At 41.5% G+C, this 25,962-nt stretch overlaps 1 protein-coding gene across 4 annotated transcripts in view; it reads right to left on the reverse strand.

The window, feature by feature from the left end:
• STAT3 (signal transducer and activator of transcription 3) overlaps window positions 1-25,962 on the reverse strand; it is a 70,254-nt gene that overhangs the window by 35,246 nt on the left and 9,046 nt on the right. For 3 of the 4 annotated variants that reach the window (XM_078065749.1, XM_078065747.1, XM_078065748.1), the window contains exon 1: window positions 7,997-8,016. The exons of the other annotated variant lie outside the window; for it this stretch is intronic. In XM_078065749.1, the coding sequence (XP_077921875.1) occupies window positions 7,997-8,010 (14 nt within the window). In that variant the 5' untranslated portion in view covers window positions 8,011-8,016. Of the gene's footprint in view, window positions 1-7,996; window positions 8,017-25,962 lie in introns of those variants that run through there. 4 annotated transcript variants of the gene reach the window in all.

Consider the following 25,962-nt stretch of genomic DNA (forward strand, 5'->3'; position numbering starts at 1 on the left):
TTATAAATTAATAAAAAATAGACTAATTATTTAATTGCTTATCTTGGATACAAATGTAGAACCATCACAATCTACTCCCTGAAGTTCCATGTTAGAACCATAAAGCAATATCCCACTACACCTGTTCAACTAGAGATGAACGTTGGGGTCACACACGAATATAAGTATTTTCAAACCAATAAAAAATTGCAAGTTGTTGAAAATTGTCTAATTCATTTCTAGTCCATAACTCAGAGGGGTTTTTTGTTGTTGTCGTTTAGGTTTTAGTGGGGGGGGGGACAACACAAAGGGGATAGTAAGTAGTATAATTTTGTCATTTCTTTTTTTTTTTTAAGATTTTATTTATTTATTTGACAGAGAGAGACACAGCGAGAGAGGGAACACAAGCAGGGGGAGTGGGAGAGGGAGAAGCAGGCTTCCCGCGGAGCAGGGAGCCCGATGCGGAACTCGATCCCAGGACCCTGAGATCATGACCTGAGCCGAAGGCAGCGGCTTAATGACTGAGCCACCCAGGTGCCCCAATTTTGTCATTTCTTAAACCAGAAACCAGTTACTAGTTTTTTCTGTAAAATTAAAGCACAAAAACGACTGGCATTATGCTCTACTTCTTAGTCTAATCACTGTAGGTAACATCGTAATAGCTATCCTATATTTTAAAGAAATCATTGCAAATTAAAGCCAAAAGGCAGGTAGCAGTCTCAAGGAGAAGATGAGCAAAGAGTCAAATAGTGATGATTTTCTTACAGGCTGCTTAGCTATAAACCACATTTAACTAATAGCAGCCACAGTGCAATCAGCCCAAATTCTCTTCATAAGAACTCTATATCTTTAGGCAATCACTAGCCAAATGGTCTAGGAAAACCATTGCCAACTAGCTTGTGGCCACTGTTTTACTGGAAAAAGTTTTACAAGAGCCTACCGTATTTCACAATCTCAATTCTGTTTTTTTCAAATTACAAGTTAATTTAAAGAACTCCACTTAAGTTCTAACTAAAGTATTTCTTATCTCCAAAATAATGCTAAGCCTGTGATTTAATAACCACTTTCACTGAACCGCAGGACACAGAAAATGATTTGCGCAATTTGAATGCCAAGTACGATTCTGGGTGCACAGGAGAGAAATGAATTCATTCCACAGAGGGGCTGGCTTAGGGCATGACGTTGGGCTTAATTCTCTCCAGAGGTGAGTGCTAACTTTAGGCTAGCAGACAGCAGATGGTAGCATATAAAGGGAATGTAAGTGTGATCCTGTTTTCTACAAATTTAGAGAAAAGAAAAATAAAAATGAAACAGCAAGTCACCAAAGACTTTCCGGACTTTTCAAAACAGGAATTTCTCAACCCCTTGGGGATAACTTACCAACAAGTCATAAAGCAAACAGCTTATTGTCTGATGGGGAACTTATTACTGTAAAGATCACTAAAAAGTCTGTCCAAAGTCACGGTGTTCATTTATATACTGCATTCTAAGGAAACCAAGAGATGTGTTGAGAAACACAAATCAGGGCCCCTCACAAAAGGGATTCATTACATCATTTCATAAAACTTCGTTTTAAATTAAGATTTGTACTTTACATCCACGCACTAGTGGATTTACGACAGGCGCAGTGGGGTGAGGGGCCAAAGTGAGGAGAGAGATGAAACCCTAGCGCATACAACAATCCAGAACAGAAAGTGATCTAAAGATAATTTCTGTTCCACCTTGTCACATGATTCTCCTTTGGGTGTTAGCCATACTTTGTATTAGAAATACCTATATTATAAATAGAACAAAGCCATATTTTATCTATTGCCTCTACTAAGTCCCTCTTTGCTGTCAGGAAAGGCCCAGTGACTAAGGCAACCAAAGTACAAAGTAACAGAAACAGTCTTGCACTAATTTCTATAGTTAGTCCTTTTACGACCAGGCACCCTGAAGATATTTTAAAGATTTATTTGAGAGAGAGAGAGAGAGAGAGAGAGAGAGAGTGGGGGGAGGGGCAGAGGGAGAGAATCATCAAGCAGACTCCTCGCTGAGCTCAGAGCCTGACGTGGACTGATCCCAGAACCCATGAGATCATGACCTGAGCAGAAAGCAAGCGTCAGACACTTAACTGACTGAGCCACCCAGGCACCCCTTTAAGAAAATATTTTTATTGTGTCTCTGCCAAATAAATAAAATCTTTAAAAAAAAAAAAAAAGAAAATATTTTTAGGGGCACCTGGGTGGCTCAGTTGGTTGTGTCTGCCTTTAGCTCAGGTCATGATCCCAGGGTCCTGGGATCAAGCCCTGCATCAGGCTCCCTGCTCAGCAGGGAGTCTGCTTCTCCCTCTCCCTATGGTCTTCCTCCCTGCTTGTGCCTTCTCTCTCTCTCTCTCCATCTCAAATAAATAAATAAAAATCTTAAAAAAAGAAGAAATTTTTAAAGATCATAAAAGTAATAATGTTCATTATAGAAAATTTGGAAAAATATGAAAAAAAAACCCCGAAAGATAAAATCACCCATATCTTACCATCCCACTCTCCAGAACCACAAATGACAAGTCCATGCAATTCCTTTTAATCTATCTCAGAGTGTACACATATATTTTATCTCTTTTAAAATGTTAGGGTTGCCTGGCTACCTCAGTCAGTAGAAAGCATGCAACTCTTGATCTTAGGGTTGTGAGTTCAAGACCCATGCTGGGTGTAGAGATTACCTAAAAAAAAAAATCTTAAAACACTGGGATCATAGTAATTTTATAGCTTTATATTCTCTTTTAAAGTTTAATATATAGGGGCTCCTGGGTGGCTCAGTCGGTTAAGCGTCTGCCTTCAGCTCAGGTCATGATCCCAGGGTCCTGGGATCGAGTCAAGCATGGAGCTCCTTGCTCAGCAGGGAGCCTGCTTCCCCTCTGCCCTCTGCCCCTCCCCCCGCTCATGCGCACATGCGCTCTCTCTTGCTCTCCAATAAATAAAATTTTTTAAAAAGTTTAATATATAGTAAACACTTTTCTATGAAAAGATATTTTTGTTCAAAGCCCACAAAACAGCTATTTGGTTTCTATTAGTGTTTTCAATCTAATCCTGCTAATCTCATCAAGGGCCACAAAATTATTTAGATTTGCAAGCTCCATAAAGTAAATTAGGGAGGAAAAAAAAAAAAGAGAAAAGTAAAAGGCAATTAATGCTAGAGAAAGACACTCAACCTTCATGAAATTTTCATCGTAGGATGACAAAAGGCATAATGAACAGCAGGGAGCCCATATTTAAATATTACAGTTTTAACTATTTAACCATTGATAATTTTTTTTTTAAGATTTTATTTATTTATTTGAAAGAGAGAGAAAGAGCATGAGTCGGGGTGGGCAGAGGGAGAGGGAGAAGCAGACTCCTCGCTGAGCAGGAGGATAGACGTGGGGCTCGATCCCAGGACCCTGAGATCATGACCCAAGCCGAAGGCAGACACTTAACTGACTAAGCCACCCAGGCGCGCCTAACCACTGATAATTTAACCATTCATAATTACCTTAAACATTAAGACTCTGGAATTTCAAATTAGAAAAAGATAATTCAAAATAAGTATGCCTGGGGGAGCCATCTGAGTGGCTCAGCTGGTTAAGTGCCTGACTCTTGCTTTCAGCTCAAGTCATGATCTCAGCATTGTGAGATCAAACCCCACGTGGGGCTCCACACTGGGCGTGGAACCTGCTTTAAATTCTCTCACTCTCTCTCTAAAAAAAAAAAAAAAGTATGCTTGTATAGTAAACATACAATTTTATTGCTTACAAATCCAAATAGTACTTTTATAAGGTTTAAGACCAGGTGTTTGCCTTTATAATAGGAAGTTTATATATAAATCTAATTTTGATTTCCTAAGAAGAGAAAATATTAACAGTTGAGCACCCAATCCAACTACAGTTATTGTAATATTCAAATATATTTAATTACAAATAATAGGATTTGCTTTAAAGTCAGAAACCAACTCTTCCTTGTAAAAATGGACATTGAGATTTAAGGGAACGTGAATTATAGTTCCCTACTAATGTGGCAAAATTGAATATATGGATGAAGTACTAAATTACTGGGGAGTAGAGCTCAGAGAAGTGAGGAAAAGGACAGTTTTTAAAAGATTTTATTTATTTTATTTGAGAGAGCAAGCAGGAGCAAGGGGGAGAGGGAGAAGCAGATCCCCCACTGAACAGGGAGCCTGATGTGGGGCTCGATCCCAGGACCCTGAAATCATGACCTGAACCAAAGGCGGACATAACCGACTGAGCCACCCAGGCGCCCTGAGAAAGGAGTTTTTAATAACACTCTGGAACATTCTCAACCCAAAAGTCTATTATCCCTCACCTCCTCTTATCTCACTTTAACTCTTGGTAGAGTTAAAGAATCTTGTGCCAAGCACCTTATTTTTTCTATTCTAAATCCTAATATGCCATAAGATCTTACCTCTAGCAGTACCTTCTTATAGTTATCTAATCTCTATCCAGAAACACAGGGAATAAAATGTATCAGATTCACAGTTAACTTTAACAGATAAATAGTGCCCGGAACGTGAACAGCAAAAAGGAAAAAGATCTAGGGCTCTGACCCATGAAGAACAATCAAGATCTTAAAAAACAATGGGGCATGGGGTCCCTGGGTGGCTCAGTCGTTAAGCGTCTGCCTTTGGTGCAGGTCATGATCCCAGTGTCCTGGGATCGAGCCCCCCATCGGGCTCCCTGCTCAGCAGAAAGCCTGCTTCTCCCTCTCCCACTCCCCCTGCTTGTGTTCCCTCTCTTGCTGTCTCTCTCTCTGTCAAATAAATAAATAAAATCTTAAAAAAAAACCAAAAACAAACAATGGGGCACCTAGGTGGCTCAGTTGGTTAAGCGTCTGACTCTTGATCTCAGCTCAGATCTTGATCTCAGGGTTGTGAGTTCAAGCCCTACATTGAGCTCCACACTGGGCCTGGAGCCTACTTAAAAAAAAAGGTCTTAAAAACAAAACTTCCAAGAACTACTCAGAATCTAGTGCTCCTCCAGCTATCCAAAAGGATTCTGTGAACTATGAATTGCCAAGGTCTCCAATTATGTCAAATCTAATAGTGTTAAGGAATTTTTTTTAAAATGATGTATTCTCAGGGCACCCGGGTGGCTCAGTTGGTTATGCATCTGACTCTTGATTTCAGCTCAGGTCATGATCTCACAGTTGTGGGGCTGAGCCCTGCATTGGGCTTCTCACTCAGTGCGGAGTCTGCTTGGGATTCTCTCTCTGTCCCTCTGTCTCTGCCCCTCCTCCTGTTCGCGCTCTCATACTCACGTTCTTTCTTGCTCTCTCAAAATAAATAAATAAAATCTTTAAAAAATTGATGTATTCTCCATACTTGATTTGGCATCGGCACCATATCTGGCACAAATATTTCAGATTAAAGGAGGAGCAACAACATAAACATAATTCCTTCTAAACTGAAAGTAACACAAGTAGATGCGCTTTGTCAATTACTGAGTGTGCAGCTTATGGTTAAAGCTGGTTGAGAACAGGTCTGAGCTCTAGATAAAAACCACAAAACAGACCAAATTGGTGTGTCACATGGCCTCCCCATTTTGTGACACTTCCACTACCCGGACCAGACACGCTCCACCGAAGCAGGGTGGTGTGAGGCCAAGGACACGGGAGAGACATTCACAGGGGATGGGCCTGGGTCCAAACCCTGCCTGCCATTTATCAGCTATTTCTTTTAAGGACATTACTTGACTACTGAACAGGCTTTTTCTTCAGTAAAATGGGGAAGTATCATTCTTTTGAAAGACTGTTGTACAAGTTAATAATAATAATAATAATAATAATAATAATAATAATAATGGATATACAGCATCTCTCCTAGGTGGTGCTGGGTGCCTCGTAGTGCTGGATTGTTCCTTCCTCCCACAGCATTCCTTTCATCGGTACTTCTTATGCTAAATCCATTTCCTCAATGCCCAGGGAAACAGATTAATTCATCAGATTAACCATGGTAAATGCTAAGTCAGCTTTCCTGCCATGTAAAATGCATGCATTTTAATGGGTCTTTGTATCGTCTCCTGAGGGAGGAAGTTTGTAACGCTGTGATTTAGTGTGTATGTGTAAGGGGAAGAGAGAAGAACAGAAGGGTTGGGTGGTGCTCTGATCAAGTATCTCCACAGGCAGTTCACCTAAGGATAGCTCCAGGTCCTAAAAAGACTAAAGGTGAAAAACACTAAGTGATACCCAAATGAAAGAAAAAGATGGAAAGTAAGAACCTTGGTTTAAGAGCAGGACAAATAACTAATGATTATCACTAATATTTATATAGCATTTACTATGTTCCAGGCACTGTTTTAAGCACTTGACATATTTTACTTACTTATTTCATCCTCACAACAGCCCTATGAGATAGATACATTTTTATTCCCGTTTTACAGACGAGGAACCTAAGTACAGATTTTAAGTGATCCACCCAAAGTCATCAGGTAGTAATGTCATGGAGCTGGAATCCTAATCCAAACAGTCTGTTTTCAGAATTCCTGCTTTTAACCATTGAGCTAGAGTGGGAGTTTTCATTGATCTTTAAGTAGCCCATGAGTCAGTCATGACATCAAGCCAATGTGATCTTATGGGTTTTTTGGGTTTTTTTTTTTTAAGTAAGCTCTCTGCCCAACATGGGGCTTGAATTCATGACCCTGAGATCAGGAGTCACATACTCTACTGAGTCAGTCAGGTGCCCCGATCTTATGGCATTTTAAACAGCCACATACAGTGTTTGAATTAAAGAAGCTATCCGTCCCACTGTAACCAGGCTCATATCTAGAATGAATCTCTAAACGTATCACAATTTAAATGGCACGACTAAAAAACAAACATATTCAGGGAGGAGTGGTAATCAGGGTGTGAGGAGTCTGAGAACTTGAACATTCTGCCCAGCAAGAAGGCTTGGGGAACAGGAAGTGTGGTAGGGGAGGGGAAGATAATTTGAAGAGCAGCTCTTCAAATATGTGGAGATCTGTACATGAAAGGGCAAAACACTCCAGAATCAATCTGCTTCCCCATAAGACCTACCCCCGATTCTGCCCTCTGGAGTATTCCCTCTGCTTGCAGAGGTACTCCATCCTGGCTGCAATTTTTTTTCTTTGAAGGTAGAGATGCCTGGGAAATCAAACCAGATTCGTTAAATCTGAATTGCTGAGGGAGGGACCCATGTTTCAATATTTAAAATCTCCTCGGACAATGCTAACTGTGTGGCCAGATTGAGGACCCTGGAATGAGAGCGGAGATCAGGATCCGGATCATCAGGATCACCTGAGAGGGGCTTTCAGAAGCCAGATGTTGGTCCTTACTCCTGATATACTGAATAATAATCTCCAGGGATGGGGCCCAGGCAGGTGTAATGGAGCACCACACTGCAATGACTGTATAAAGACTATGGCATGAGACGAGGCTGGAGAAGGCTCCTGGGTAAGCCATACTAAGAAATATGAACACTTGACCAGGTTTCAGCAGACTGGTGACAATTTGACTGACATTTCAGAAAGATCCCTCCGGCAGCAATAATCAAGGTGAGATTTGGCGGTGGCCAGAAGCTGGGTAGCAGCCCCAGAGCTGTTCTGAGGTGGACATCTTCCAGAGATGGAAGAGGGAGCTATGACGGGGCTTGGTGACTGAAGGGCAAAGGGGATTCAGACAAAGGGAGGAGTAAGGAACAACCTCCCAGGCTCCTGTTGGGTTTGGTGTTCAAATGGAGGTTAAATGTCCGCCCTGAGAAATGTCGCAGCAGTACCTCCAACACTGGGAGAGCCCCTGGGCTGGACGGCCTCCAGAGACTATTCAGTCCGTAAATTAGAGAAAAGGCTCAATTCCCTCAAGACATTAAGGTTGCTGCGACCCAAGAATAAAGGCTGCAGCAGAAGTATTTAACAACAAGGGTCTGGGGCTTGCACGCCAACTGCCCAACTTGCCCGTTCTCCTCCCCTCAGAAAAGGAGTCAAAGAGAAAAGAAAGCCAGCCAGAAAGCTCAGAGCCATGACAAGAGCTCTTACTGGTCTCCCCACATCTGCTTGCTTCCTGCCAGTCCATTTTCCACGGTTTGAGTAGAGAGCCCTTTCTAGGACACAGGCTTGATCTTGCTACTCCCCTCCTTCAAACCCCTCTGATGACTGCATTGTTCTTAGGCTGAAAACCAAAATATGCAAAATCAAGTGCTGTGCCTCGAGCATGGATCCAGGCGCCGCCACTGAGGGGTAGGGGAGCGGGTGCCTGCCGACCAGTTAGCCTCTTTGTGCCTCAGTTTCCCCACCTGTGAAAAAGGGCAGAAAACAGGACTTACCTCACATGTGCACACAGACATAAATACCACCTCCCATGGCAAAAGTGTCTACCGATGGCCACAATACTGAAAAGCAGGACACGAATATGATAACTGCATCCAAGGAAACAAGATCAGCTCTACCCTGGATGACTGGTTATCTAGAATTTTTTCTGGAGAGAAGCAAAGCATCCTTCCAATGTGCAAATGCTGAGGACCTCACCCTCACAGGGATCAGAGGTAGGTCGCCAACTTTTTTTTTTGTTGTTTTTTAAGATTTTTATGTATTTATTTGAGAGAGTGCATAGAGGGAGAGGGAGAAGCAGACTCCTTGCTGAGCAGGGAGCCTGATGTGGGACTCCATGCCAGGACCTCAAGACCATGACCTGAGGCAAAGGCAGATGCTTAACCAACTGAATCACCCAGGCTGCCAACTTTTTAAAACAGAAGGAATATAACCCTTGAGAAACAACTGTAGATTGGGCAAGCGAACATCATGTCAAAATTTCCAGGCTTGAGGGCAACTGAAAAGAGAAGAAGAGCAAATTGCTGGTAGAAGCCTGCAGATATTTTATCTTTGGAAAAAACCCAAATAAGAGTTGAAAAAACATCCACTGATCTGGAACGCTAGTAAGTTATTAATATTCTTCAAAGACAGGAAATTGAAATAAACCAGCAAAAGGGAACTTAAATTTCTAAACCTCAGTATCACAGACCCATAATATAGTTCACCATTTATTGGAGAGAAGCAAGAACCTTTTCCCAAGTTTATTCATGTCACTTTCCCTAAAAGAGATATTAAGGTAATCCTGGTCACTTAGCATGCAGCAATGTACAACTGGGGCTGAGAACACATATCCATGGACCCTGTGTTAGAACTCCTTCCTCCAAAGTAACTATGGTTTGGGGGCAGAACCTCAAATTCAAAGGGTATTTGTGGTGGTTATAAAACATGGCCCCAATTTCTTTAATACTCCTCCAGTTGAGACAAGAGGTCTTTGTCTCCTCCCCTTGAATCTGGCTAAGGCCATGACTGCTCCAACCAACGGAGTAAGACAGAAGTGTCGATATGCAACTTCCAAGGCTTCCTCCTGATTCTCTTGGAAGGCTCATTGCCCAGAACCCAGCCAACACCCTGTGTGAAGCCCAAGGCACCAGGGGCCACATGGAAGCACTTGGTCTGCAGTCCCAGCTGAGATCAGCCTTTGACTCATCCCAGCCCAGGCATCAAATATGTGAGTGAAGCAGCTCCAGATGATGGGTGCCCCAGATGTTCAAGTCTTCCCAACACTGTGCAGCAAAGGCAACCACCCCTGCTGTGCCTATTTGAATTTCTGCCCACAGCATCTGTGAGCATAAAAAAATGGTTGCTGCTTTGCGCCCCTGAATCTGAGGGGTTTATTGCATTTGGTGACTAGAACATTTTTACTAAATAGTGATAGAATATCATCTTCATAGAGAGTCTAACTTCCATGAGAAAAGAATGTGTAGTTTTAAAGGAAAAGGATTTGCTGTTAAAACTATTTTATTTTTTATTTTTTTAAAGATTTTATTTATTTGACAGAGAGAGACACAGCGACAGCAGGAACACAAGCAGGGGGAGTGGGAGAGGGAGAAGCAGGCTCCCCGCCGAGCAGGGAGCCCGAGGCGGGGCTCGATCCCAGGACCCCGGGATCATGACCTGAGCCAAAGGCAGACGCTTAACGACTGAGCCACCCAGGCGCCCCAAACTATTTTATTTTTTAAAGCTTTATTTATTTAAGTAATCTCTACATGCAACATGGGGTTCAAACTCATGACCCTGAGATCAAGAGTCGCATACTATTCCGACTGAGCCAGCCAGGCGTCCCACTGTTAAAACTATTTTAATAGTAAATCTCTTCTTTCCTCTGCGCACTCACTTTTTAGGTGACTGATCCAATCCCCCTCCTTCAAAATGACATCTACACACTGACAATCCCCAAATTTACATCCCTCGCCCTATCCCCTCTCATGAGCTCCAGAGTCATACCTAACTGCCTATTCAGCATCTCCACTTGGATGTCTAATGAGGAGCTCAAATTTAATGTACCCCACACCAACCCCCTCATTAAAGGCCTCTCCTGGCCAACTTCCCCATTTTAGCAAATGACAACTCCATTTTTGCACAGGCTCAGGCTAAAAATCTTTAAAATAAGCCTTGACTCCAATCTCTCTTCTCCTCCTCTTCCCTCCAACATCCAATCCATTAACAAGTCCTGTTGGCTCTACCTTGAAAATGTATCTAGAATGTGAGCACTTCTCACCGTCTCCTCTGCTGCTACAATCTTAATCTGAGCCATTGCCACCTCTTACCTTGCTGCCACCAATGTGCTAAACTCCTAACTGGTCTTAGTGCTCTCGCTCTAGTCCTGCCACAGTCTAGTCTCCACATTACAGATCCTTTCAAAATAGAAGTCCCACCATCCCATTCTTCTGTTCGAAACCCACTCAGAAAAAAGTCCAAACTCCTACCTCAGCCCACCACATGACCCATTTTGCCTCTGGAGACCTCTCTGACCTCCTTTCCCACTGCTCTCCCCTTTGCTCATACAGGTCCCCTTTTTGCTTCTGGAACACACCATGCCTCCCTGGAAAGCTCTTCCCTAGACTATTGCATGGCTTGCTCTCTGACGTCATTCAGACCTCTGCACAAACACCCCTTCACATCACTTCATCGAAGACAGCATATCTACCCCTGCTGAATATTTCTTCATGGTACTCAGCACCCTCTAATACACCATGTATTTCTTTTTTAACTCCTTCCACCACCACCGGCTAGAGAGGTAAGCTCCATCAGAGCAAAGGCCTTCTTCTGTTCACTGCCTTCCCCAGTGCCTAGAGGATGCTCAAATATTTGTTGACTAAATGAATGAAAATTAAATAAGTTTTTTTTACGAGACAGGCCCTACTGAAAATAAGTTTTTTTTAAAAAACCTGTAACAGGGGCACCTGGGTGGCTCCAACGGTTGAGCATCCAACTCTTGGTTTCGGCTCAGGTCATGATCTAGGGTTGTGGGATCAAGCCCCATAAGGGCTCTGCGCTCAGCATGGAGTCTGCTTGAGATTCTCTCTCTCTCCCTCTCCCTCCACCCCTCTCCCACTCCCCCCCCTTGTGCTCTCTCAAATAGTTTTTTTTTAATTAAAAAATAAATCAAAAAATAAAAAATAATTAAAAAATCTGTAACATACTTCTAGCACAGAGAAGCCTGAAATACCTTAAGAAGCTAATTAACCACTGGTCTTCCTTCAGCATGAGCACACAGGTGCAATAATTCATACAGATTTACTGTAAGTGACAAGCAAATATATAACATTTCCCAACAGAAGAATTTATATTAAAATGTTAAGCCTCAAAAGAAAAATGTTTTTAAATATAAAGCTAGGGGCTCCTGGTGGGCTCAGTTGGTAGAGCATGTGACTAGGGATTTGAGTTTGAGCCCCACGTTGGTCTTAGAGATTACTTAGGGAAATAAATTTTTAAAATCTTAAGAAAATAAAAAGCTAAACTGATATAAAGTACAATTGTTTCTCCTTAAATTGCAATAATGAGACTTTTGCACCCTGCCATCTAAAAGAAGATATTTCATGACATGTGCCTTTTGGTAGAATTTGGGAATCTAAGAAATTACACCCTAACTTAATATTTTTTTTTTTTTAAGATTTTATTTATTTATTTGAGAGAGAGAGAGCATGAGAGGGAGGAGAGTCAGAGGGAGAAGCAGACTCCCTGCCAAGCAGGGGGCCCGATGTGGGACTCGATCCCGGGACTCCAGGATCATGACCCGAGCCGAAGGCAGTCGCTTAACCAACTGAGCCACCCAGGCGCCCCACCCTAACTTAATATTGATGGGTAGACATTGAAATGATAAATCTCATAAAACATAAAACCACTTGGATGAGTAAGTTTATTTTGAGATACTCCCAAAGTAAAAGGTCTAAGACCCAACCTAGAGTCAATAGCAAACTTCTTTTTTTTTTTTTTTTAAGATTTTATTTATTTATTTGACAGAGAGAGAGAGAGAGAGATAGCAAGGGCAGGAACACAAGCAGGGGGAGTAGGAGAGGGAGAAGCAGGCTTCCCACCAAGCAGGGAGCCTGATGCGGGAATCAATCTCAGGACCCTGGGATCATGACCTGAGCCGAAGGCAGATGCTTAAGGACTGAGCCACCCAGGCACCCCAACAGCAAACTTCTTAACACAGTAAATCAATTGTCTGCTTTTCAATGCTTTACCCTCAAGACACTTGGACTCAAACTCAATAACAAAAAACATGTTTGTGATTGTTGTTGTTTAAGAGCTCTTAAAATATAACCTCCTCACTTTACAGACATGGAAACAGACTGACGTGAGCATCAGGAATAATATCCAAAAGGGCAGCCTCTTGACTTGGTTTACGGTCTTTCCAGCACACTATGACTTAAGAGGCAAGGAGTGCATTGAGCCGTAAACTTTATAACTGGAAAAATGTGGTTAGAGGGGAAGAGACATGTGACTGCAAAGAGAAAAATCATCTATCCAGGCAGAAAAAGAGGGTCATACTTGTTATTCTCTCAAAGAGAAGTATTTTGTTGTTGGGATTAAAAAAAAAAAAAAGTATCACATAATTGTGACCTCGCTAGATAAAAATGCACGGAAACCAAATACAGCATTTCTCAGAGGCTTTCTTTCCTTTTTTCTCAGTGTTACTGAGATATAATTGACATATAACACTGTATTACTTTTAGCTGTACAACATAATGGTTTGATATATGTATATATTATGAAATGATCACCACAAGTTTAGCTAACATCCATCACCTCACATACTCACAAATGTTTTTTTCTTGTGATGAGAACTTTAAGATCTACTCCCTTACCAACTTTCACATATACAACATCGTCTTATTAACTAGGGTCCCCCTGGTAGATATTACATCCCCACCCCACAAGTGTTCTGACCTACCTGTGACACTGAGGTGGCCTCATGTAGAGGTGTCACTCTAAACACCTGAGTGCCTTTTTACCAGGTGCTTTTGCCAAGCTGTGGGGAACACCAAACTGGAGAATTCATAGTCCCTACCAGAGCAAGAGGGATACACAACTTCAGGGGGTACCCCTGGAATGTAACTCCAAAACAACAAGGCAAATGGTGCTCCTGGGAGTTGTGCAGTCTGGTCCCTAGTGTCAACAAAGATACAGTTTTGAAAGAAAAGCATACATGTAACAAGATAATTGCGTGTAAATGGAATGGTGTGACATGGGAAGGACGATCCTTTACAAGCACCGGTGGTAATGCTACGGAGGAAGGGGTGCCCAGTCCCAGCACAGGGAATAGCATGTGCAAACACAGAAGAGCTCAAGAGAACATGACACGGATCTCCTGGTTAACCATGACTCAAAAGCTTACTAAAGTGATGGTAAAGCAGGGGCAATGGGTATAAACCCACAAGGACAAAGAATGGAAAATGGTATAACAGTGGACAAAAGATGTCAATAGATTCTGGAATCCAGCAAGTGGAGACAGGGTCACTGACCTAGCACAGCTGAGAAAACTGAATAGTAAGTGCTTGCAGAAGGGATTTCCAGCCAGAGGTATGCGTATGACCCCCCAAAAGCTCAAAGTTACAGGGAGTAGGTATGGTTGATGGCAGGTTTGGATGAAAGGTTTGGCTGAAAAGAAGAGAGCTGGTTGAAAAATTTGTATAATTGAGATTTTCCAAATAACTACCTCTCTCTGAACCCACAGGAGACAAAAGTACTCACTGTCTGGAGAAAGCCAAGTACGGAGCCGGGGATACCAGACACAGCTGAGGACAAGAGAGTCACTGAACTAAAACAACAGAGATTCGGTAAGAAGCTACATACATCAGCTCCCAGAATGCCAGGAGCCAGGGCTTTCCCCAGTCACCCCACAGTGAAGCCCAATCGGCACAGAAGACCAGCCTGAACTGAGAAATAAAAACTACTACACTTTTTTTTTTTTTAAAGCAAGCTCTAAGCCCAACATGGGGCTTGGGCTTGAACTCACAACCCCAATACCAAGAGTCTCATGCTCTACCAACTGAGCCAGACAGGTGCCCCTAAGAATTAATACACTTTTGAAGAAAACCTCCAACATAAGAGAGAGAGGTAGAGAGGGATGAACACAAGAGGAACCCAAGAGAATGCTAGGAGCATATAAAAATTTTGCAAAACTAGGGGTGCCTGGGTGGCTCAGTTGGTTAAGAAACCAACTTTTGATCTCAGCTCAGCTCTTGATCTCAGGGTCGTGAATTCAAGCCCTGGGTTGGGCTCCATGCTGGGCATGCAGCCTACTTAAAAAACAAAACAAAACAAAACAATCATAAAACTATAAATAGTATCTTTGGAGAGACAATTTATGCACGTTAAACAGGATTAGGATGAAAATGAAGATGAAGAAAATGACAAGTGAAAAAGCGCTCCTGAAATTGAAACCGGCAGCCAGAATTTAAAATTAAGTACATGGGTTGAAAGATAGAGCCAAGGAAACCTTCTAGAATATACTCCAGAACAAAAAAGATGTAAAATAGAAGCAGAGGGGAAACAAAACAAAACTCTGATGATCTGTCCAGAAGATTCAATTTCTGACCAAGAGGATTCCCAGAGAAATAGAAGGGAAAAAGGGTAAGGTGGGAATTATATCAAATAAAGAGTAAGAACTTCCCTTTCCAGGTTGAAAGGGGCCCATCTACTACCCAATCCAATGAATAAAAATTGACCCACACTAAGGCACATCCTGTGAAGTTTTAACAGAGGGAATAAATAAGTTATACAAGCTTCCAGAGAAAAGAACTAGGTCTCTCAGAGAGGATCAGAAATCAGAACAGCATCAGACTTTTTTTTTTAAGGTTTTATTTACTTATTTATTGGGGGGCTGGAGGACAGGGGGAGAAGGAGAGAATCCCTAGCAGACTCCACACTGAGTATGGAGCTCGACGCAGGGTTCCACACCACGATCCTGAGATCATGACCTCAGCTAAAACCGAGTCGGACGCTTAGCCCACTGAGCCACCCAGGCACTTCAGCATTGGACTTTCAACACAAACACTGAAGGATTTAAAGCCAATAATTGAGCCAAAATGCCTTCAAAATGATGAACAAATGATTCAATGCTCAAATGATCATTCAAGTGCTTAGAAAGAATAAAGATATTTCAGATACTCAACTTTCAAAAAATTGAGTTTCCATGCACCTTTTCTCGATAGCATGTTACTGGAATATGTGCTTCAACAAATGAAGTAGCAAAGCTAGAAAGAGGAAGACATGGGATCTGGGAAAGAGGGACTCCAACATAGGAGAACTTGATTGCAGCAGGATGGGGGGTGGGCAGCGGGGGTGATTGCCAAGAACATAAAGACTAGATTGCCAATGTGTTTTAAGCATTTGAAGCAAACTGCCAGGCATTTGAGAAACCTGCTGGAACACTTGGGGGAAGTTGGGAATAGGTATAAGAAAACTAAGCAAGTTTTTAAAAATAAAAGTATCAACTCCAGAAAAAAAGACAAGTATTTGTATATGAAAGGAAACATAACCATAGAACACTTCTTGGCTTACCAGTGAACAATCTTTAGTCAAAATAAAACACATGATTAGTGGTTCTGCTACAGTGGCTTAAAACTTATGACCACTCCATTGTGAGGGATGGGAAGGAACAGCGGTGGTGAAAGAAACACATCCTCACCAATGATAATAGGAAGTCAAACAGTATCTAAAATTCTGAGTGGGCAAAAATAGTTGGAAAGTAGCAGTCTGGAGAGCAATAGTTGGAAGTAAGGAGGTGCAGGACAGAGGACTGTCGTTTTCAACAAAAGTTTTCCCGTATTCTTCAATTTCTAAATTACTTGTATGCATTACTTGGATAAAAATTATAATTATGTTTTCTAAGTGAAATGCCTAATACCAAAATAAAATTTAGGTAACATCATTTTATCTTCTCTCAGAAGGAACCTCCTTACTTGACTCATTCATCCAGCTGTTCATTCATAAAAGAAAAACACACCATCAGGAACCAAGGGTAAGGTATGGAATGGTGAACAGGACAGGTCTCTGCTCCTCGAGACAGGAGACACGGAAGACAGACAAGTAAATAAGGAAGTAATTACTACTTACGATAAGAGCAGTAAAGATGACAGGATAGTGAGTGGCTGGGGTCAGGCTGGCAAACTTTAGATAAGTCAGGGAAGGCATCTTGGAGGAAAGAACTTATCTGTCCTGGCTTCTAAAGGAAAACAGACCTTTTGGTGTTAAAATCTCAGCTTGGAGGGATGCCTGGGTGGCTCAGTCAGTAGGTTAAGTGTCTGCCTTCGGCTCGGGTCACGATCCCAAGATCCTGGGATCGAATCCCACATTGGGCTCCTTGCTCAGCGGGGAACCTGCTTCTCCCTCTGCCTGCCGCTCTCCCTGCTTGTTCTCTCTCTCTCTGACAAATAAATAAATAAAATCTTAAAAAAAAAATCTCAGCTTGAAGTTTCCAGGACCAAAAAGATAGTATAGATCTAAATGTTAAAATGAGGGCGCCTGGGTGGCTCAGTTGGTTAAGCGACTGCCTTCGGCTCAGGTCATGATCCTGGAGTCCCTGGATCGAGTCCCGCATCGGGCTCCCTGCTCGGCAGGGAGTCTGCTTCTCCCTCTGACCCTCCCCCCTCTCATGTGCTTGCTCTCTCTCATTCTCTCTCTCTCAAATAAATAAATAAAAAAAAAAAAAAAAAAAAAAATCTTTAAATGTTAAAATGGGCAGGCCTATGCTTAGGAATTCTTTTGGGAGACTTGGCTGTTCCAACTCCTCACCAAGACCCTTTAAACTAAAAATCCTTAGTGAAGGGGCACCTGGGTGGCTCAGCCAGTTGAGCATCCAACTCTTGATTTTGGCTCAGGTCATGATATCAAGGTCGTGAGACTGAGCCCCAAATCTGGCTCCATGCTTAGCTCGGAGTCTGCTTGAGATTCCCTCTCCCTCTTCCTCTGCTCCTTTCCCCACTCCTGTGTGCTCTCTCTAATAAATAAATAAAATATTTTTAAAAAATCCTTGGTAAAGAGATAGGTAAATGCTGCACTCCCAGCCCCATTATAAGCAGGTGCCTTCTCCCTTTTTTTAGTGAGGTTCCATTTGATTTTGGCCACTGAAGATTTCAGTTTATGCAACATTTTTTGTTGTTCTGCACAGGAGGGTTTTCAGGACATCCAGTCTACCACAGAGCTAGAACAGAAGTCAGGGTGAGACAAGAACAGGAATTTAAGAAAACTTTAGGTCGGACTTGCAGATAATTGAAGAGAAGCAGAGGTATGAGAAAAGAAGGGAATGAAGGATATTCTCAGATTTTTGATTTGCACAGTGGGGTAGATGATGATGCCATTATATTTAGATGGGGGGAAACTGGGTGGGGAGAATGGCACAAACTTTGGTGAGAAAGTTTAAGAGTTATGTTTTAGACAAGATAAACAGACAACTACAAGTTGTCCGAAGGGAAATGTCAAGTGAGCAGCAGGACACAGGAATTGGGAGCCTGGAGAGGCCTGGGCACCCTTGGAAATCACCAGAATGGAGATGATGTTTAAAGCTAAAGTAACGGAGGGCGCCTGGGTGGCTCAGTTGGTTAAGCGACTGCCTTCGGCTCAGGTCATGATCCTGGAGTCCCTGGATCGAGTCCCGCATCGGGCTCCCTGCTTGGCAGGGTGTCTGCTTCTCCCTCTGACCCTCCCCCCTCTCATGCTCTCTCTCTCATTCTCTCTCTCTCAAATAAATAAATAAAATCTTAAAAAAAAAAAAAAAAAAAAAAAGCTAAAGTAATGGATGAGATAACCTGAGGACAGAATATAGAAAAAGGAAGGAAAAGAAAGCCCCAGAGGCTTGGGACCCTTCAAACATTAGTGTTCAGGTAGAGGATGAACCAGGAAAGGAAACTGGGAAAGACCAGCAAGACTGAAGAAAAACCAAGGGAATATGTTGTTACAGAAACCAAGAGAGTGTTTTAAGAAAAAATGTGTTCAACTGTGTCCAATACCACTTAAAGGGTGAGCAAAATGGTGACAGCATCCTTTCAATGTGGTAAATGCAAAAGTCTCTGGTGACACTCCAGCCCACCATACCTAGTCCTTCCTTCAATTAGGTTAATGTTTCTGAACCCCAAGACAAATCCACCAAGAGAATCACATAGGCACTCACTCTTGTTACTTTTCTCCCTAGAAGAAACGACCCCCTGGAAGAGTATCTTCAGACTTTTGTCCCTTAATCTGACACATACCCCCCCCCAAAAAGGCAATTTAAAAGGGCCCTAGAAGAATGACCTCTAGAAATAGTGATTTTTCTCCCAAAAAAGATTTAGAAATCTCCAGTATTTTTCCACTATTCCAATCTACCTGGGGCCAGTATTATATGTAAGGGCAGAGAGATTACTTTAACCATAAAGATCAGTATTTAAATCTATACTCTGGACTATAGCCCTCTGGCCAGCCCCATCTGGACTCAGGAGAATTTGAAAATTAAATCTGGGGGGTGGAGGAGGTAAGTACTTCATTTCCCTGTCCTCAGTATAGTAACCAGAAGCATTCCGAAGTTTGTTTCTGTATAAGCTGGAATTCTAGGAGAGAAATTTGTGCCAATTAAAAAAGTTTCAAGGAAGAAAAATTAAATATATCCAAAGTATACAAAGAACTCTTAAAACTCTCTCAAAAATAAGAAAACAACCCAATTTAAAAATGGGCAAAATATCTGAACAGGCACCTCACCAAAGAAGATATACACATGGCAAATATGCATATGAAAAGATGGTCTACTTCATATACCATTAGGAAACTGCAAATTAAAGTGACAATGAGATACCACTACACACCTATTAAAATGGTCAAAATCCAAAATGCTGACAACACCAAATGCTAGTGAGGGTGTAGAGCAACAGGAACTCTCATTCATTGTTGGTGAGAATACAAAATGGTACAGGCACTTTGGAAGATAGTTTAGCAGTTTCTTATAAAACTAAACATACCCTTTTTTTAAAAAAGATTTTATTTATTTATTTGAGAGAGAGAGAGAGAAAACATGAGTGGGGGTAGGGGCAGAGGGAGAGGGACAAGCAGACTCTCCGTTGATCACAGAGCCCAACCCAGGGTCCGATCCCACGACCCCAAAATCATGACCTGAGCCAAAGTCAGACACTTAACCGAATGAGCCACCAAGTTGCCCCAAAACTAAACATACTCTTAACATATGATCTAGCAGTCATGCTCCTTGGTATTTACCTAAATTAGTTGAAAACTTGTATCTACACAAAAACCTGCACACAAATATTTATAGCAGCTTTACTCATAACTGCCAAAACTTGGAATCAATCAAGATGTCCTTTAATAGGTGAATGGATAAACAAACTGTGGTACATAGAGGCAATGCAATATTAATCAGCAATACAAAGGAATGCGCCTATCAGGCCACAAAAAGATATGGGGTGATTTGAAAGAACGTTGCTAAGTGAAAGAAGACAATCTGAAATGGCTACATACTGTATAATTCCAACAAAGACAAAAGACAAAACTATGGAGACAGTAAAAATAAGCTGGTTACCGTGGTTTGGGAAAGGGATGAATAGGTGGAACACTGGGGATTTTTAAGGCAGTGAAACTATTTTATGTGATGCTGTAATGGTGGATACATCTGTCAAAATCCATAGAATGTATAACAAAGTGAACTCTAATGTTAACTGTGGGCTTTAGTTAATAATAATGTATCTATTTTGGCTCATGGGGTACCTGGCTGGTTCAGTCAGTGAAGTGTGCGACTCTTGATCTCTGGGTCGTGAGTTTGAGCCCACTTGGTCTAGAGATTTAAAAAATACATACTCTGATATGAGGAATTCTTAATCTCAGGAAACAAACTGAGGGTTGCTGGAGTGGTGGGGGGTGGGAGGGATGGGGTGGCTGGGTGATGGACATTGGGGAGGGTATGTGCTATGGTGAGTGCTGTGAATTGTGCAAGACTGTTGAATCACAGATCTGCACCTCTGAAACAAATAATACAATATATGTAAAAAAAAAAAAAAAAGAAGATAGCAGGAGGGGAAGAATGAAGGGGGGGAAATCGGAGGGGGAGAGGAACCATGAGAGACGATGGACTCTGAAAAACAAACTAAGGGTTCTAGAGGGGAGGGGGCTGGGAGGATGCGTTAGCCTGATGATGGGTATTAAAGAGGGCACGTATTGCATGGAGCACTGGGTGTTATACACAAACAATGAATCATGGAACACTACATCAAAAACTAGTGATGTAATGTATGGTGATTAACATAACAATAAAAAATTTAAAAAAATACATACTGGATCATCAACAGTAACAAATGTACTACACTAATGCAAGATGTTAATAATTGGAGAAACTGTGGGGAGAGAGAGGAGAGGGTATATGGGAACTCTATACTTTCTGTTCAATATTCCTATGAATCTAAAATGGCTCTAAAAATATATATATAGTCTATAGGGGCGCCTAGGTGGCTCAGTCGGTTAAGATCCAAAACTCTTTTTTTTTTAAAACTCTTTTTTTTTTTAAGATTTTATTTATTTATTTGAGAGAGAGCCACCCAGGTGCCCCAAGATCCAAAACTCTTAATTTCAGCTCAGGTCATGATCTCAGGGTCATGAGACTGAGCCCCCTGTTGGGCTCTGTGCTGGGCCTGGAGTTTGCTTAAGATTCTCCCTCTCCCCCTCTCCCTCTGCCCCTCCCCTCCACCCCTGTGCATGCTCTCTCTCTCTCTAAAAATATATATATAATTTTATATATATATATATAATCTATTAATTTTTAAAGTGTATGAGTTGAGCTTTATGAAAAGGATTTTTAAAGATAAATCTGACCGGGCGCCTGGGTGGCTCAGTTGGTTAAGCGACTGCCTTCGGCTCAGGTCATGATCCTGGAGTCCCGGGATCGAGTCCCACATCGGGCTCCCTGCTCGGCGGGGAGTCTGCTTCTCCCTCTGACCCTCCCCCCTCTCATGTGCTCTCTCTCATTCTCTCTCTCTCAAATAAATAAATAAAATCTTAAAAAAAATAAATAAATAAATAAAGATAAATCTGACCTACAGAGCTTAAATTTTATTCCAGATAGATGAGCTACCTCCCCAATTAAAAAAAATTTTCTATTAAGTCTTCTCAAAATGAATAATATACTTGGAAAAATAAGTCACCTCATGTACATTGTAGTTTTGCATGATGTAAGCACCCAGAAAAGAACTGATCTTATCCATCAGCGTCTACATAAGAACTTATGAAAAGGCTCAATTACTCATGAAATTATAACCCAACAATGTGAGGTAGTAGACACTATTTAGAAAGAGAAAGAATAAATACTTAGAATCACACCCAGACAGAACCTGGCCTGAAGCATGAATTCACATTGGATTTCCCAGTCAAGCACTCAACCAAAGAGAACCCTGAGGTGGCCAAGATACTGTAACAATTCTATCAAATGGGTTGTTGTTCCCGTTTTACAGATAAGGACAGAAATGTTAAGTGATCACAAAGATAATGGTACAGCCAGAACACAAACTTGGAGTCTTCCAAATTCCCAGGCTAGTGGAGATAAACGATCTGTTTGTAAGTCTTATCTCTACTGTGTGATCTCTGACAAGTAAATTCCTCCTTGAATTGGTTATATAAGCAATATAGGAAAATAAGAATTTTACTTATGTTACACGTAATAAATGAAAGTTAACTTTATTATGAAGACATGTCTGAAGGGGCGCCTGGGTGGCGCAGTTGGTTAAGCATCCAACTCTTGATTTCGGCTCAGGTCGTGATCTCAGGGTCATGAGATTGAGCCCCGTGTAGGGCTCTGGAGTCGGCTTGTCCCACTCTCCCTCCCCCTCAGCCCCTCCCCTCGCTCTCGCTCACTCTCTAAAACAATTAAGTAAATAAATTCTTTAAGAAATAATATTAAAAAAAGACATGTCTGAAATAGACATGTCTGAAACTTATTATAAAGACATGTCTGAAATTAATCAAAGCAGTCAGAAACTGTCTTAATATGTTCATGTACTGTTTATCAATGAAACAAGACTGAACATTAATCTAGTAAAGTCATGAGTTTTTTGATAGTCATAATCCACCCCTGATTAATATTAAGGTCCGTAAATACTAAGAAGAGTAAACAGAATAAAAAGAAATATCCAGGGGCCCCGAGATCAAGAGCAATATGCACCTCTAACTGAGCAAGCCAGGCACCTAAGCATGCGACTCTTGATCTTGGGGTTGTGAGTTCAAGTCCCACATTGGGTGTAGAGATTACTTAAAATCTTTTAAAAGATAAATAAATAAAAAGAAAGAAAAAAGAATCTCCAAAGCATTTTTTCCTCAGTAAACTACATGTCTACCATTTACCTTTATGTCCAAAACAACAATGATTTCTAAACCCTGTGGACATGACTTTGCTAATCTGAAAAAAGACTTTATAGCTTATGGTTCTTTAGAGCATCATGTCTCAAGCCAAGGACCACCTACATCAGAATACCTGACTGCTTGGGCGCCTGGGTGGCTCAGTCGTTAAGCGTCTGCCTTCAGCTCAGGTCATGATCCCAGGGTCTTGGGATTGAGTCCCACATGGGGCTCCCTGCTCGGCAGGAAGCCTGCTTCTCTCTCTCCCACTCCCCCTGCTTGTGTTCCTGCTCTCGCTATCTCTCACTCTGTCAAATAAGTAAATAAAATCTTAAAAAAAAAAAAAAAAAAAAAAATACCTGACTACTTGTTAAAATGACCCTAGATCTATTAAATCAGATTCCTGGGTCAAAACCATAAAATCTTCTTTTTCTTTTCTAAACAAGTATCCTGGAGGTTCTTGTACTAAAATCTTTAGACCAGGAGTTCTCAAACTTTTTGCTGTCAGGACCCCTTTATATTCTTAAAAATAAGGACCTCAAAGAGCATTTATTTATGAAGGTTATATCTACCAATATTTACTGTATTAGAAATTAAAACAGAGGGGCGCCTGGGTGGCTCAGTCATTAAGCGTCTGCCCTCGGCTCAGGTCATGATCCCAGGGTCCTGGGATTGAGCCCCCATCTGGCTCCCAGCTTGTTGTCGGAAAGCCTGCCTCTCCCTCTCCCACTCCCTGTGCTTGTGTTCCCTCTCTTGCTGTCTCTCTCTGTCAAAAAAAAATAAATAGAAATCTTTAAAAAAAGAAAAAAAATTAAAACAGAAATTTTAAAAATATTAATTCATTTAAAAAATAATAAACCTATTATATGTTAACATAAATAACATTTCTATGAAAAATAACTATATTTTCCAAAACAAAAAAAAAATTAGTGGAAAGAGTGACACTAAAAGTTTTAGAAATTTCTCTATTGTCTGGCTTAATAGAAGACAGCTGAAGTCTCACATCTGCTTTTGCATTCAATCTGTTGCAGTATGTTGCTTTGATGAAGAAAACTTGACTTCACACTAGTTGGAAAAGGGAGGAGAGTATCTTAATAGCCTTTACAGATAATTTTGGATATTCCTTAACACTACACCAAAATTCAACAAGTGGTAATTTCTTAAAGATCAGATGCAATGTGGATTGCATGCCTTTGGATCTCAATTAACTTTTCATACTCAGCTGCAATGAGATCCATGAGTCTACCCGGCATTTTGAATAGAGTGTTTCCCCAAGCATGATTTAGTAATGTCGTGCACTAATCATTTGGAAAACATTCTCTCAGAGACACGCAGACTTTCCAAATGTCGACACATTTTGTTATAAACTATCAAAAAATCACATTTGTTTTACTAAAAAAATTCCATTTGTTAATATGAGAAAGCCATCAAACTCACAATTTTTCTCTCAAGTTTCCCCAAATTCTAATTTTCACTCGAAAGCTTAAATTTTATCATTGGCAACAAATATTGCCAGTTGTTTTCCTTGAAGAGACAGCTTCTCTTCTTTCATTTTTGAGGAAATGTCTACCAACATTCCAGTTGGTTTGTCTGTCATTCTTTCAAAGTAAAAACTGTGTTTCATGAAAAAAAGCAGCTAGTTTGAGATTATAACTGAAATGTTCCCACAAGAGCTCTTCCCTGAGACAACCACCATAATTCTGAGTGCAGAAGTGCTTTATGCCTGCCTCCCATTTCATCACAGAATATCAAAAAAGGCACATCCTCCAGAGTTGAAAGGGAAAGAAACTAATATTGTTTACTATTGTATCATGGACATTTTTTTTTTTTTTTAAAGATTTTATTTATTTACTTGACAGAGAGAGACACAGCGAGAGAGGGAACACGAGCAGGGGGAGTGGGATAGGGAGAAGCAGGCTTCCCACTGAGCAGGGAGCCCCAGGGGGGGCTGGATCCCAGGAGCCTGGGATCATGACCTGAGCTGAAGGCAGACGCTTAATGACTGAGCCACCCAGGTACCACCTATCATGGACATTCTTAAGTCAGTTTTTCTTTCTGTGAGTGCACTACATACAATAACTAGTGTTAGATGTAAATTCCAACTAAGTAAAAGACACAAATAACATTATGAAAATAACTTTGATATCAAAGACCCCCTGTGGAAGGTCTCAGGGGCCCTCAGGGATCTGTGGACCACACTCTGAGAACGGCTCCTACAGACACCTCAAACAGAAGCATCAATGAGCAGCCTATCCAAGGGAACAATACAGAAACCAAAAACAGCTCCTGCCCCCACTTGCCCAAGGACACAAAATAGCCTGTTGCTTTAGGACTGGAGTGGTTGAAATTAATGGAACCTGGGCCCTAGCATCATAGGTATATGAACAGCAAGCTTTCAAAAAAACTGAGTGGGTGGTAGGCACTGGGTGAGGGTGGGGAGTTGTAATATTCCTACCTGCCCAAGTGACAGACTGGAGTTTCATTTAATGACATAGCTAGATTTGTCCCCAGAATTAAAGTTTCAGAAGAAGAGTGTGCACTCTGGGGCGCCTGGGTGGCTCAGTCATTAAGCGTCTGCCTTCGGCTCAGGTCCTGACGGTCCTGGGATCAAGCCCCGCATCGGGCTCCCTGCTCCGCGGGAGGCCTGCTTTTCCCTCTCCCACTCCCCCTGCTTGTGTTCCCTCTCTCACTGTGTCTCTCTCTGTCAAATAAATAAATAAAATCTTAAAAAAAAAGAAAAAAAAGAATGTGCACTGTTAACTGAAAAGCTACATTTCTAAACCGTATGCATAGGATGGTTAAAACATTAAAAGTATAGATGTACAGATTTATTCATATGTGCCCAAAGACAAATATGAGGATATTTACCACAACATTGTTTTCTGTCTTTAGATTCTGCAGTTTATGACTATCATTAGATTAAATAAATTATTAAAATTAAAAAAAAAAAACTAAACTAAAAGCAAGAGGCACCTGGCTGGCTTAGCCAGTAGAGCATGTGACTCTCGATCTTGGGGTCATGAGTTTGAGCCCCACATTGGGGGGGTAGATTGTACTTAAAAAAGAAAAATCTAAATAAATGATGGCATCCATCGCCTAGAATACTATGCAGATCTTAAAAAACACTAGACAGGGGGGAGCCTGGGTGCCTCAGTCGTTAAGCGTCTGCCTTCGGCACAGGTCATGATCACAGAGTCCTGGGATCGAGCCCCGCATCGGGCTCCCTGCTTGGCGGGAAGCCTGCTTCTTCCTCTCCCACTCCCCCTGCCTGTGTTCCCTCTCTCTCTCTGTGTCAAATAAATAAATAAAATCTTAAAAAAAAAAAC

The sequence above is a fragment of the Halichoerus grypus genome, chromosome 2 (assembly GCF_964656455.1).
Source record: "Halichoerus grypus chromosome 2, mHalGry1.hap1.1, whole genome shotgun sequence".
Lineage (NCBI taxonomy): Eukaryota > Metazoa > Chordata > Mammalia > Carnivora > Phocidae > Halichoerus > Halichoerus grypus.